General features: G+C 36.7%; 1 protein-coding gene across 1 annotated transcript in view; it reads right to left on the reverse strand.

Annotated features, from left to right (window-relative positions):
- Positions 1 to 15,559, reverse strand: part of pde11a (phosphodiesterase 11A) — a 48,350-nt gene that overhangs the window by 27,585 nt on the left and 5,206 nt on the right. Inside the window, exons 3-7 of the mRNA XM_004081931.4 lie at positions 7,274 to 7,363; positions 6,521 to 6,661; positions 6,309 to 6,373; positions 5,063 to 5,195; positions 3,233 to 3,308 (exon numbers count right to left, since the gene is read on the reverse strand). Of these exons, the coding sequence (XP_004081979.1) occupies positions 3,233 to 3,308; positions 5,063 to 5,195; positions 6,309 to 6,373; positions 6,521 to 6,661; positions 7,274 to 7,363 (505 nt within the window). The remainder of the gene's footprint in view (positions 1 to 3,232; positions 3,309 to 5,062; positions 5,196 to 6,308; positions 6,374 to 6,520; positions 6,662 to 7,273; positions 7,364 to 15,559) is intronic.

The raw sequence follows: 15,559 nt of genomic DNA on the forward strand, positions 1-15,559 counted from the left end.
AAATCAATAAACCTTTAAGACATTTTGCCAAGTCAGTTATATTACATTTTATTTTAGACTCATGTTGCTGCTTTTATTTGGGCTGAATGGGTCAAGAATTCACTTTGCGACAATAAAAATATTGCGAGATTTTATTCACTTATCCTGCAGTCCTTCTGTGCGAATCAGTGGAATCATTTTTAACTTTAATCTACATTTTGGTAAGTTTCTAGTCACCATCATTTCAAAAAAATGGTCACTTATTTCAATGATGCAGATACATTTGGCTTTTCAATAACTTGTTTTGAAAGTCTCCAGCTTATCTAAAATGAGTTCTGATCATTTAGGAGACTTTTTTCAGTGTGAACTTTTTTGGCTCATGATGATCCATTATTGTATAAGTTACTTGTCTTTTTTTTGTCATGTAAAATGCTTTTTTGTTTTGTTTCCTGTTCTCCCTAAACCAGGGGTGGGCAATTCCGGTCCTCGAGGGATGCAGGTTTTTCCTTGCTTTAACACAACCATGACAAATATGACTGTGTCGTCGACAGAGTTGTGCAGACCTTGGTGATGTGGGGATGATGAAATCGGGTGTGTTGAAACAGGAAAACATCTAAAACCTGCAGGACACCGGCCCTAGACGACAGGAATTGCCCACCCCAGCCCTAAACGGTCACAGACGACAGGTACCCTGATTTATCCTGGTTTCTTCTGTTTTTACTTCAAATTTCCCAAATCTTTCCTAAACACAGTTTTACAAAACATAATGTAATCAGTAAGTGACATAATAGCCAATATGTACCATAATAACTGAACTGAATGGGCTCAGTTGATATAAAATCATTTTACATTTTTTGGTGCTTACAAACAACCTTGGTTATGAATTCCTGCTTTACAAGCAAACTGGGTTGATGAATTGAAGATGACATCATTTAAAATGCAGGTCTGATGTTATGCACTCATGCTTTAACAAGCTTTTACACAGATGATATATGATGTTGTGGCTGCACAAATGCAGTCTGTACGCTGGAGGTGTTCCAGGAAGGAGGTGTCACATTTTGCTTAGAGCTTCACAAAACCCGACCCGGGCCGCAACCAGCTCAGCACTGTGCTAACCAACAAGGAATTAGACCCAAGCTGAAGCCAGAGTCATCTTTACTCTGTGAGCATTCATCATCAGATACAGTTATTATTTATAATTTGTGACAAAATGGGACTTCAAAATGATGCGCTCTTTGTTTTTCAAACAGTAATTGATTTCAAATATTCATTTAAAGTAGAATGACTGCTTGTAAAGGAAATACTTGTAAAAAAATTACCAACTGCAGTTTTGGAGTCATCTTACTCTAAGAACATGAAAACATTTTTTTAAATCAACAATTTTGTAGAGAAAGGAAAGAACAGTCATTTTGACTTTTGGGTATAATTTTTCAAAGTGCGTAAAGTTTCAAATAATGATAAAGCCATTGTGATGTCCTTTTTCCCCAAAAAAATTAAAAGTCATATTTTTATTGTAAACACGTGACCATCGTTTTTAGGGGTTCTTTAACCTTTTATGAAAACAGTGACTGTTTTTCCAAATTTGTCAAAAAAGAATAAGGATTTTACACTATCCTCTATCATGAAAAAAAGCTTATCAGAATAACAAGTAAGTTATTGGCATTTTCTTTCAAAACAATAATCCACTATTTTTGTCCACCAGCAGTATTTGTAGTAAGTAACATGTCAAGAAGCTTTTATTGCTTTACTATTCCTCTTACTTGATCTGAATTTGGGTTTTTGGAATTTGGGGTAAATGTTTACTGTTTTTAGCACATGTCTTTAACATCCTGTCACAGCAAGATGGAAGGTGTGTTTACCTTTTCTCTCAGGAGCTGCTGTCTGTCTTCTTTTATGTTTGTGTGTCTTTGTGAAATTACGTAGGTGTGACATTTTGAATGCTTAAAAACCATGCATGTGCGTGACATCCTGCATGTCATCCTGCTTCACAAAGTTTTCCCCTTTAAGGCAACATTTTTTTGCCGCAATGATCATTTTTGTGCTCCTACAGTGTTATTGAATTATTTTAATCACATTATTATTATTTTTTTTTAGTTATGCCGGAATTAGCAATTAAACTTTAGATTTTCTGTTAAATTTACAGGGGGTCATGTTTTAAAAGAGCCAACTGTAACCTCACCATTATTTTTCCAACTGAAGGTATCCTTGACTTGAGAATTACATCTCTTTGTGTAAGGATTTTCACTCAGCATCCTCAGGTCCAACCGCACACTGCGTTTCTTTCTCCCTTCATTCATTCTGTTATCTGCTTTCTCTGCTCCCATTCCTGAGTAATGCACTTACACCCACGCAAAGACGCACCTCAGCCAACCATCTACAGCAGATACGCTGATCACTCTGCGTTCAAATGAAACTGATGACTGCCTGCATCAGAACTCAGTAGACCCAGAGGAGCAGCTATCATTGCTCTGCGCTACAATACCCCAGACCAAAGCCAGGAGAGATCAATGATTTATCCAAGTGTCAGTTTGGTGTTAGCCCGAGGCTGATTCCAAAAAAAAAAAAAAAGAACGTGCTCACAGAAGGAGAAAGACTCCGCCTACAAGTGTGGAGTGATGCTACAGCACAGCGTCCCCATCATCTTGTCTGAGTAAAATGCAAAACTTTACCTCATTTTGAAAAAATATGCGACAGGAGCCATAAATGCATTAAAATTATGCATTACACCTGATGCTTTAAAATCATGCATTCATGAGAACATTTCTAAACCTGAATATCTCCCAACCACTGCATACTTCTGAATGAACCCCTTTTGGTTTCTATAAAGGAAATTTGGGGCTTTTCAATGATCCCAAATGTGAAGGGGTGGTGCTGTGGGAATTGTAGCTTTTTGTGGATTTAAGAAAATTTTGACTGAACAATTTATTTTCCAAAGCAGTCAGTAGATTAATAAAAAAAATGAAGCATATTTATTATTCTATTATTTTTCACAAAAAGCCCTGAAAGCGTTATGCTTAGTTCTGCACAAACTGAACTCTACAGGCAGGTCTATCGCTGCATGAAGTGATGTCATTAAAATAATTCATTTAGTATTTGGCTCTTTTGTGCAACGTTGAGTGCAACCTCTTGTTCTCTGATATGTTTATGTTACAAACAAATACAAAAACTGTGTCTTGGAACATGTGTATGCTGTTTAGTACTACACTATTTTATGAAGAAACTGCAGAGAAAGAGAAACAGCTCGCTTACTTACCGATGATTTGGTGATTGCTGTTCCAAATGGGGACACAAAGCACAGACCGGATATGGAAATCAGAAAACTGATCAGCCTGTAAAAAGGAGGAGATTGTGAGGATTTTAATCAATCTGCCTCTGTTATTTCAAAAGTTTGCTGAGTGTTAAGAAAAAGCTTCAAATAGCATTTTTTTTCAGTTGGGGGGGGGGGGGGTTTCAAATGACTATGAGTTTAAACTTGTGTGTGTCATTTTAAACTAAAGAAACAGAGCTGTAAAAATTCTGGAGGACATGTAGTGTGACTTGGGGAGCAGGGGCAGCAAGGGGCTTCACACTCATGCTGCCGATTCAGATTTTGCCACTGTTACTTCAGGTTGACGATGTCAAACTTCTGCAGCTTTCAGCTGAAAAGCAGAGCAGACTGTTGTGCTACTATTTTCATCCGTGCAGCCTCAGCAGCCTTCTTGTTTAAAGGAGCTTTATCCAATACATGATGGAAAACTCCAGTCCTGCAGGGCCACTGTATCTGTTTTTCAGGTGTTCTGTTGATCACCTGCATCAGCTGTAGCCAGCCAATTAGAGGCTCGGAGGAAAGCATGACAGCTGCCCTCAAGGTCTGTCCAAATATGTCCTTTTTAAAAGAAAAGAAGCAAACTGAGAGAAATGACACAAATGGAACCCAGTGTTTCCTTTAAAATGACGTGAATATAGCCATTTCAAAGAAAAAGACGACCCCGTGCTCTCTTTGCATTCTCCTTTTAGCAAGGGGATTACCTTACTATCCTTTATGAAAGAGAAAACAACAACCCAAACCCACAATTCTTTGTGGTCACAAAATAAAGGCAAGGCAGTAACCAATCATTTACAACTGAAATAGAAAAATCTAAGGTACAAGTCTTGAAATTAAATTCATGCTGTGAATTCATGCTTTTCTAATCCACCAGTAATCTGAGTATTAATTTTGCCAGTTATTCTAGATTATTGTTGACATCCTAGTCTTACTCCAAACATCATTTGATCTTTTGTAAAGGTGCTCTCAGTGGTCTTTTGCTTAAGATTATGTCATTTTTTTCTAAAGTTAAAATCATAAAACTTGAGTCTTTTTTTAGGAAATGGTTTCTGCAGAGCAGCAGTAGTTCAATAGAAATTCACCTCTGAGTTGTCCTTTGCTCGCTCTCCCGCTAGTTTACAACCCCCCATAATCCCAATCTAACCTTACTGTGGCAACAAAAATGGTGAGCTGTATTGGAGCCATCAGGCTGTACAGCTGTGAACCAGATCTCTGCTCAGACGAGGGATATGAAGACGTACATGGATCTAGTCATCTACAAATGAAATCCAACTTCATTTATAGAGCACTTCTTAGACAAAAGATCCCACCAAAACAGGTTAAAAACACAATTTTCATTGGAGTGGGTCTTTAAAACAAAAATAAAACAAACTTAACTTTACCTAAGATTTCCATCTTTATTTGAACAAAACTGTGTATCGTGGTGGTTAAAAAATTACGTGTCTTGCGTGATGCTCCAGTAAGATCTAGTCCATCTTCAAATGTGTGTAGTTAATAAACTCACAACAAATTTTTCCACTGTTCCTTCGTTTAAGCAGTTGTAGGAGAATTCCACAAAAGCATGGATTTACTTTTTCTGTTTTTCTTTCTCGTCTCTCAAGACTTTTCTGCCTAAATCGTGACATTGGCCAAAAGAACCAAGAAAAAAAGTCACAGAGAGAGGAGATTGAAGGGACTTATTTGGGAATTCAAGAGTGGTTGATCCTAACCAGCATGTGCACATGAATACATCCTTTACTCATTGCAGGCAGAGAGAAGTGTGGTCATGTGACTTTGTACCTCAGCATCGAAGCGTGGATCCTGATAGGCGTCACTGATGTTTACAGGTAGTCCTGTTGATGCCACCAGCTCTGCAATCCTGTTGTTGATGAGCCAGTCGGAGTAAGACGATTTCTCCATGCTGTCTTTGAAGCTGCGGAGTCAAGGTGACACAAAAAACACCGGGAAGGATTGAGATGCTAAGCCCAATTTTTTTCCTTCAGTTCATAAGGTGTTTTATTTTGCTTACACACCTTGATGGATAAAAAGTTTTATAGTAACTATCATAATAAATGTTAGTTCTATATAAGTTTAATTGCTTTCATACCTGCTGTCATACCTGATACTTTTATAGATCATCTCGCATTCAATGAATGTCTTATTCCAGTGGCTCCCAAATTTAAAGAAATAGAATAGAGTAGAATAGAGAAGAATAGAATAGAACTTTATTCATCCCAAAAAGGGGAAGTTAAAAGCACTTCCTGCCACTAAACCAGGCCACTAAAACATCACTGGTCTCGATTTTTTACTCAAGAAGCTTCTGATTGCCAGACAAGCAAAGTTCTAGCTCTGTGTTGCTAAATTAGTCTTTTTGGAATAAATATGGATAGACACTGCTGTCAGGCAGTTTGGATCATTTGTATTTTGTGAAGTTCCTTCTCTTTTCACTGTTTTTTTTTTATCTCATCTCATCACCATACCCTTTGGATTTTTCAGGTTTATCTGAAATTTCACTCTTTTTATACTGAATTCATCTTTAGGAAATATAACAACATTTCAGATGTGCTCTTTCAGCTAAAATGTAGATGTAGTTCCAATGTAGTTGTTTAGCGAGCAAATTTGCTAGTTTTTATTACTAACATGAAATTATTAACACTGGCATCCCCTAATTTAGGACATTTGCTCTAATTGCCACCTTAGTTATTGCTACTGCCTAGAAGTGACGGTATCAGTTATGACATGTGTGTGTGTGTGTGTGTGTGTGTGTTGGGCGGGGGGTTTATCCATAAACATCCCACACAACATTAAGCCTCTTTTTTCACTCAGCCATGCCCAACAGAAGCAGCAAACCCCAATTAAAGTAGAACTCCCACAATTTGTCTTCTATTCAGAATCAACAAGGAACTCCCAGCGCTCCATCAAAGTCAATTCTCTTTTCATTTTGGTTTTTTATGGGCAAATTAAAGATGAGGCCTGTTTTTGGTTCATTTACAGGAGGAAATTGGAAATTCTTTCCATGATGTGCAAAGACAGATTAAATACAAACCTGCTCTCAGCATCTGCGCTACACTTTGGAGACAGCAATTCGAACGACTTGGTGAATCTGACCACCTGTAACGTGATAGGGAGGATGTCACCAAAGCTCTATGAAGCTGTACAGTTTTCAGTCATCCAGTAAAGGAGACGGAGAGCATATTCAAGTGCTCAAACCGACATAAGCATGCGTGCATGCAGCAGGTCAATCGAGAAGATCAGCACCGGTGACTCGATGTCCTCCAACAGCTGAACAGAACAGCGCTCACACTTGAGGAGCGTCTGTGCACGGTGCATGATCTTCCTGACGATCTTCTCCAGGTCTGTCTGCTCTTCAAACAGGTCATTGACCACCTCCAGGAGTGCCTGAAGATCACAGAAAACATACAACTGGCATGATTCCCAACACTCTAAAGCATATGCTTCACATGGGCACTCCAAATGGGAAATCTGTCAGCTCGTATGAGTAAGGAACCTTTAAATAAAGATGTTTTGCTTCGCTCAGCTGTTGGAACCTGATTATTATTATCATTTCTAAGCCATAAACCAACCGCAAGATAAAACTTGATTGCTTTCTCCAGTAAAAGTAAATTAGGCCCTTCATCTAAGTCGGTACTGATCCAATTTAATGGTTGGGTCATAAAAATCGTGTGGCGTAAAGGCAGGTTTCCTCCATTCTCCTCCGTTCACTAAACTATGATCCCATTGTGTTCTTTTTCATTTCAGATCAACATGTGACTTGATTTAGTAAATCTCATATTCACAGAAGAATTTAGATCATTTTATATAAAAGACAAAAACAAAAAAATGACCCCATCCCCCTCTATAGCTCCCCTCAGTTAGACCCTTTTGCAGGCGCAGCAAGTGGGCTGCAGCTGATCAATAATCAGCCCCAACGTCAGCATCAGAGAGCACGAAGTACAGCTGATCCAGGGGGACACAAGAACGTTTGTCCCTGGAGGTGCATTTGGCCCCTACCCGGCTCCTGTCGTACTCCTTCCTGGAGGCAGCAAACAGTTGAGCGTTGGAAATAGCGATACCACAAAAGGGCAGGTACATCTGCAGGACCTGTGGAGAATTGAGCACTTATAAATACACTACAGCACAGGCATTACATATTTAATAAAAAATATCCACATTTTTATCTTAATGAAACACTTTGAGGATTCTTTTTTTTGCCTAGAAACATCACTTACTGGATGGATATTTTAGGTGAAATCCTTGTTCATCTACATGGAATTGCTGCATTTGATCAGCCTGCCGCAGTTTTGGTTTCATTGCAATTTTAGCATGTCGGTGGGTTTATTTATGTAAGGTTGCAAGGATTTCTCAGTTGGTTTGAATGACTTACTACTTAAATCATTCCTATTCTAACTCCTGCCGTCTTGAACACCTGGTAAACTGGGTAACCATTACAACAGGAAAGTTGTTTACACGTGGGAGTAGCTAACTAAGCTTTCTAAACTCATAAAATTCAAAACAAAATTAAAGAGCTGAGATCCTTATTTCCCTCAAGTTTTGGAGCATTTTTTGTCAATGATTCTGATGAATAAGAAACATAAATTAAAGCTACAGTTACACTTAATTTATGCAGTGACTGACAGATATTTTGGACAACAGATTACTGTGCTAATAGGGAGAAACCTCTTTGTAAATTTCCATAGGTAGTCGTAACACCGAATATTTTTTAAACTAAATGAGATCTGTGATTAGAAGCCATTGTTTCTCAGATGGATTGGAATGTATTTGTCTAATATTTTGTGGGTTTTTTGAGTATATAATGTATTAGGGAAATACTTAATAAAAAGTTGTTGTGAAGAATAGTCAGAAACTGCAAAGGAATTTTTATTTCTAATTTTGTTTTTACATTTTAATGGGGAAAAGTATGGATGTGTATTCTTCCAACAGGAAACATTTTAAAAAGGATTTTCCCTGTTATTGCCTTTTGTTTAACGGGTAGATGTAAATGTATATTATTTCTTCAATGACCAGAAATACCAAGAGCTAATATTCTCAGCAAGGGTTTTCAAATGTTTTTTTCACTTCTAAATTCAGAAAAACAGAGGGCAACAACATTAAAGGAGCAGTTTTCTGGGTTGTGAGTCAGAGGGGTTTGATCTGGGACAAGACACACATTACAGTCACTGTCTTTTTTTTCCGTTTTTTTCAAGTCTTTTGGAGCCCTCCATACATTCTTGGGAGAGGTTTCTGGTCTTTTTTTTAAACACATTTCAAATATTTTCAACATTTTTAAGTAGATTTTTACGAGTGTGTGAGGATTGTGATAATCGGTATTACAGCACAACTTCACTGTTTTTTAAACTAGACAAGAAGGAAGAAAATGATGGTCTTTTTATACAGCATGCTAATACATAAACATTAATTCAACAGACATTTTTCCAGTTGATCGAATGTGCTTGCCCCTAAGCTAAAATCAAAAGTTGCTTATTGCACCCATATTTTCTCTTCATAAATAATGTAATCACTTGACATGGCCTAATGACTATGGATATTCTGAATTCGGATATATTGGGAGTGTCACAACACCTATTGATGTCTTTTGATTACATAACATGCAAAGAAATGGACTCATGCAGGGGGAAAAAAGAAAAAACTACTAATGTGATATCAACCAAAAATTAAGCCTTTTCTAAAAACCTCTTTACATCATCATCATGAAATGAGTAAGGTTTGCAATGCTTCTTCTTGCCTCCTTTTTTCCTCTTTTTTTGTGTCCCGCTGATATCCTAACTTCACAATCAACACACTGACCCCAAATACGACCGAAAAAGGTAAGAAAGTTTGAAAAATTTACTCAGTTTTGCTGAACAATAGGAGGTTGTTTTGATGCCCTTTAAGCATTAAGTGAAGACAAAAGCACAAAAGTTCTGTTAAAAAGATGAGAAGATTGCAAAACAAGAAACTATTTTCTGAAAACCAAAGTCAAAAATTGTGCAGCATGACAAAAAAAATAATAACTCAGACTAAGTTGGACGTCTTAAGCATCTAAATAAACATTTAAGTTTTGCTAAGTAACGATAAAACAAAAGTTTGAGCCTGTGTGCATGATAAAAAGTTGCATTTTTTACAGCATTCTTTTTACCCATAAAAGTTATTTTATGTTAAAAAGGTTAACCCATATTTTTGAATCAGGATTTTTTTTTAAATACGTTTTTAACATGTTCTTGTGGGATCTTTCTGATGATGGAGGACATATATTAAAAAAATCTAAGCTCATAATTGCATTTCTACCTATTTCTTTATTCAAATGGTTGTGAATAAGGAGCAGAAACAAAACCTTTTTGATAAAGAGCGTATTTGTGACGTAGAAGCTACAATTGGTGTTCCACAAGCTCCCTGCTTCACTCTATTTTGATGGATCCACTTATAGAGGACTAGATCAATATACGTCTTTGTATTTCGTGTCTGAGCTGGCATCTGATTCAAAACTGTACAGTTTAATAGCTCCAATATTGCTTGACATTTTTATGTTAAAATGTCGGTGTATAAGCTAGAGGAAGAGCATATAAACAGATGGGTGACAGTGAAGGGGGTGGGGTTGCTCCACTCCAACAAGTCTCGTCCACAACTCAGAGGTGAATTTTTAATGAACTACTGCCGATCTGGCAAAACTATGTCCAACAAAATGTTTTATTTAGACTAAAAACGGCATAGTCATGACTAAAACACACTGGGAACGCTTTATAATAGACCAAAAGATCATCAGAGTGGGACTTTTATTTGTTTATAACAAACTGAAACATTCTACATTTTAGAAGTAAAGGTAAATCCTCTGAAATGGATCAGTGTTGTTTTAGCATGGTCATTAAAAAACAGGATTATCGTGTTGTAGTATGTCATTCTAGTACATTGATTGTCACGCACATTTGTGCTCGGTATACATTAAAGCCCAAATTAATCCATTAATCACATAATAAACCATAAAGTAATATTACTCATTGTCATCCAGATGAGTAAATCAACTTTTTAGACTGCTGTCAGTCACTCTCCACCAAGTGTCCCCACACAGGTTTTTAGAAACTGAAAAGCCTGAGTAATAAGTGCATACATAATGCTATTTTAGCTGTCCTATGGAATTCTCTAATAATGATCCTCCAGAAAGGCAGCAACCATCAATAACCCCAGGACTAGCACATTCATTAGTGAACAGGACTTTAGGGATCTGGCTATGGATCTGCCTGTGGAACTAACAGGCAAACTCAAGAAGAGCACTTCTCTCTCTAATTACATTCAGCCAGGCAGGCCATTACGCAAGGTTACATTATAAACAAGATTAAGTTTTGCCTGGAGACCCCCAAACTGACCAGCAAAGACTTGTTTAGTAAAAAAAAAACAGCAACTATCCGAGGCCTCAGGAACAGTTAGTTCCTCTAACCTCAGTGACCTTTCTTCCAAAACCTGATGTTCCTTATGAAGCAGGTGAAAGGAAAACAAGTAAACATCCGTTTCTTTCCTCTGCTGTGTGTGTTTACTGACAGGAGACCCACATAGATCTAGCATTCGTGGCAGGTGAGGCTGCTTCTGTTTTACTCACATTTGCTGTCAGGAATAATAATGTGTTTCAAGTAATTTACTCCCAAGAATGTCGGCGACACTCCATTAGAAAAAATATACTTTCGCAAGCGTGGCAAAGTGGTTTACACGCCTTGATTTCCTGCATTAGAAACATACTGCAACCAATTAGCAATAATGGCCGAGATTTACATAATGTATGGTTTAATGGTTAACATTAAAAGGCTTTGCAGCTGTATTGTTCTGCAGAGAAGATTAAAAATATATATATAAAAAGTTTTCTGTGGATTTGCCATTGAAATTAGTACAAACAACAGAAAATCTCTAATAGAACATAGGATTGTTGACATATGAATAATTGTTTATGTTATTTTGTTAGTAAAATATCTTTAACTCAAGCTCACTTCTGAAAACGAGCTCCTTTATTTTGGTAATTGATTTAAAAACATGACCTCTTTCCAGATATGTTTTTTTGGAATAACTAAGAAACCCTATATTTAGGAACTTCCTGTTTTATTAAAAACGTGGTTTGACAGAAGAATCTTGGGTCTCATATAGTGTCTCTACCTGCTTTTTTTGGTGCAGGTCCTCTTCAAAGTTTAAAGAATATCCCTGACATTAGGGATATCTTCTTGACATCTCTAACAAATATGCGAACAAATATTACAGGAATAAAATGTGAGTTCCATAATAATCGATGACAAAAAGTTAATATAGTTATCAATAACTTAAGTGAAAAAGACAAAGAAATTTACTTTAAAAATGTATTTCCAAACTATCATGCTAAGGAAGCATCCAATAAAAAGATTTAATGTAAATATATTTGCTACATGTGTTTTTTCTTTAAACAAGAGTTGGTATGAATTTGCTCTTCTTGAAAAAGCTTCCAGTGATTTTTTTTTTCTTTTTTGGAAGAGGGTTATTATTAGTTAGCAACCAAATTTAAAAATGAAATTACAAATCAGTTCATACTTTGTTCCTAAATGTTTCCTGAGATGAATACATTTCATGCATTAACTTTGTCCCACTACATCTTTTGACCCAGGGTCTTTATTATTATTTACATTTATTTTTACATCTTTTATTTATTTGTTTTTTTGGTCCAGAAACTGGAATTTCACATGAAAGGTCATCATTCATTCATCTTTTTATGTTTGTCCCCTTTCGGGGTCACAGAGCTGCCAGAACCTATCCCAGCCACTTATGGGCGAAGGCAGGGGACACCCTGAACAGGTCGCCAGTCTGTTGCAGGCGAGAATATGCAAACTGGATAGTTTGACCGATGTGTACTTTTCATGACTGCGACTTTAACTTTGGTTCTTAATACAATCTGCAGCACTAGTGGTGCAAATAATCTCATCATCCTCTCCCTCCCTCTCACTCATGGCGTGTAAAGAATTAAATAGTAGGACAAAATAACTCAGCAAAACAGCTTTGCCGAATTCAGCTAAACGACTAAACACATTTGGTCAAAAACCCACACTTAAACCCAAATCCGTCCAGACAGGCAAAGAGAATGGTATCCCACAATTCCTTGTGCTGCCAATCTAACAGCAGCACAACAGTTACACCTTACTTAATTGAATTAATTTGAATGAAAGTAAAATAACTATCTGATAACTACATGTTATTTTTAAGTTGACAGAACTCAAAAAATGATTTATCTTAACTGAAGCAAATAATTAAGTTAAATTAATGTAAAAAACGTTCATCTTTCCAGCATCCATACGTGGTTTAGGGACAGGGTTGTTTTAGCTGAATTAAAATAGTACAGCATACATAGTATGTAAACCAAAGTTAAACCAAAGTTAAAGTCGCTGTTAAACTAAAACAGGGTGCTTGAATCCATACTCTATGAGATTTTTGAATGGTACTGTGGAAATAAATTCACTTTTTCATATTCTATTTTTGTAAAGACTATGTGTATTGTGCAGTTTTTATTTAGTTTCTTTTACTTTTTAATTTTATATTTTCCAAATAATTCTCGACAAATTATCCTTATTTTTATTTATCTGTTTATACTGTAGTTATTTCTTTTGTTTATTTTGATTGATTGAAATAAAAAAAAATTGGGGGGGTTCATCAACAGAGATTGAAAATTAGAATAGACTGGTCGGAGAGAGAAAAAAGAACTCGCATTACAAATACGTGCAGAAGACTACCTCAGCATGTACAGCGGTTAAACCTTGAAACAGATGTTAACAACTGCAGAAGTGCACACTGACGGGGATACTCCATCTTTCATAAATAAAAAAAACACATTTTTAGCATGATCAGTGGTTTATTCAACTCATTACCTGCTTCAGTCATTTAAATCTTTAGAAAATGGGACTATTTGTGTGCAGATGTGTTTGTATGTTTCTTACTTGGGTCGCAGTATAATTGTAGGAAGAATGAATCCACTCACCGAAAGTGCAGATGAGCCTAATGAAGTGGTCACTATAGGGATGTTAACCTGTTGAGTCCTGTCTGTGCAAATATTCTTTTTTAATTTATATGCGTCTGATTATGACCAAAGTTAGCTCACTTTATTGGGTCCTCAGAGTGTCTAAAAAGGGTAAAATTGCCAATTGCTGATGAACATGGGGAAATCATGTGAAAGTAGTCTTTGCAGAGCCCGTGCAACCAGGGATTTTGCAGCACAGTGGTAAAAGGAGAATGCTGTTTGCAATCAGCTCACACAGAAGTTAAATTGTATCGGCAGATGGAGCGCACATTTGCAAACCTGAGTCTCAGTGAGGGATGATTCATGAAAATGTCTAACCAATTATAACCCCTGTCATCTGTATTAGTGAGCATGCAAAGTGAAAGAAAAGCTCAATAATAACAGCAGACGCAGGAACTGAGAGCAGGATTGTTTTTTTTTAATTAAGCCAGGAGCGGCGTTTGTTCACAAAGATGGAATTTAAATCTGGAATAAAATGAAAGAGATATTTGTGTTTTTATGAAGGGGAACTTAAGCCTCGAATGATATGTGCTGTTGTAGTAACATTTAAAGCTATGAAAGGTATGGGAGCTTTTCCTATGACACAGTATAAAAGCAGAGCTGCAGCTGCACTTAGAGCCTCCTCTGTTCTCTGATGCTAACATCGCATTTCATTACTAATTCATCGGAAGCTAAACCGGGCATTAGTGTGATGTTAATGCAAAGTGAAACATACTTGCAACATGAGGGAATGATGGAAAGGAACTCCTGCTTTAAACAATAGACAGAGTTTATTCAAGTTCATCTTTCAGTGAAGAGGAAACCCTGGCTTCTTACAAACCAACCATTACTTGCTACAGAAAAATGTAAAAGCATTTCTTTGTGTTTCTTTTTTTTTTTTTTTTTTTGCCTTTTATGGACTCGAGCAAGAAGAGCGCAAGTCAGTGTAGCGGCCTGTCATAACCTGTATGCTACTTCTATTCAGGCATGCTGATGGACTTAAGGCATGCTCCTCATGCCTCCAGACATTCAGTCATTCCAAGACTGAAAATCATCAGAGCGAGATGAACATACTCCTCCAATGTTCTACATTTCTGCTTCAAAATCTTTCACTTTGATCTGTGCTTTGGAAACTGATCTCTTCGCTGATTTGAGACGGAGTCAAAGACTTGGACAAATTGATCTAATTAGGTCCTTTATCAACTATTTAGGCAGCGGGGGAACCCAGAATGTACCGCAATTTTAACTGTAGAGTTTGTCAATCATTTATATTTGGCACAATTATAAATAATGAGTCTTGGTTAATTACACACAGTAACTGCTTCTTTCTCATCCACTTATATCAGATTCTAAAAAGCATGTTTAATCATCAAGCATGCTAAAAAAAAAAAAAGGGGGCATTAAGAAAACAAGCTGCAATTTAATGCCAAAAAAGACAACATATTTGTTCCAACATTTTTACATCTGATCATGTTCACTCACATTGAATGAATGAATGAATGAATGAATGAATAAATGAATGAATGAATGAATGAATGAATGAATGAATGAATGAATGAATGAATGAATGAATGAATGAATGAATGAATGAATGAATGAATGAACGAATGAATGAATGAAGCCTTATTTATAAAGCACGTTACAACACCTTCAGGATACCAAAGTGCCTCCCAATAAAAGGAAGACAGAAGAAAGTTTAAAATGGGGCAAATTAAAAACAGTATAAAATTACAAAAAGCAGTCAGCAATAAAATACATAAAACATAAAAGAAAAGAAAATGCCACCGACTGCTGAGCATTAAAAGCTATTCTAAAAAGGTAAGTAAGGTTTTAATGGACATTTAAAGTGTGTAAGGTCAGATATCATGCGCAGTTCTGCAAGATAGTTATTCCATAACTGAGGGCTGACAAGGAAACCACCCCAGTGTTTCTGTCGTGACCTGGGCACATGAAGCAGATATTGATTAGCAGACCTTAAGACTCTAGAATGGCTGTGGACAGTTAAAAGCTCAGTTAAGTAAACTGGGGCAAGACCATGAGGAGCTTTAGGAACAAACAGTTAGGCTGTGTCCGAATTCCCACCCTAACCCCTAACTACTAAAAAACTATATAGTGTGGGACAATGTAGAGCCCTGGATTTTAAAAGCAATTCGGACAACATGCTCACTACTTTCATTTTTTTTAAACAGCATACAGTCCCTGACAAAAGCTCATTTCGACAACATTGTCAATCTGTTTGTTAACTTTTAAACAGCTGTCAAAGAAAACCCCCAGATTTCTAACGGCAGTAGAGTCAGCTGTAGAGG

Source organism: Oryzias latipes, chromosome 21 (genome assembly GCF_002234675.1).
Source record: "Oryzias latipes chromosome 21, ASM223467v1".
Lineage (NCBI taxonomy): Eukaryota > Metazoa > Chordata > Actinopteri > Beloniformes > Adrianichthyidae > Oryzias > Oryzias latipes.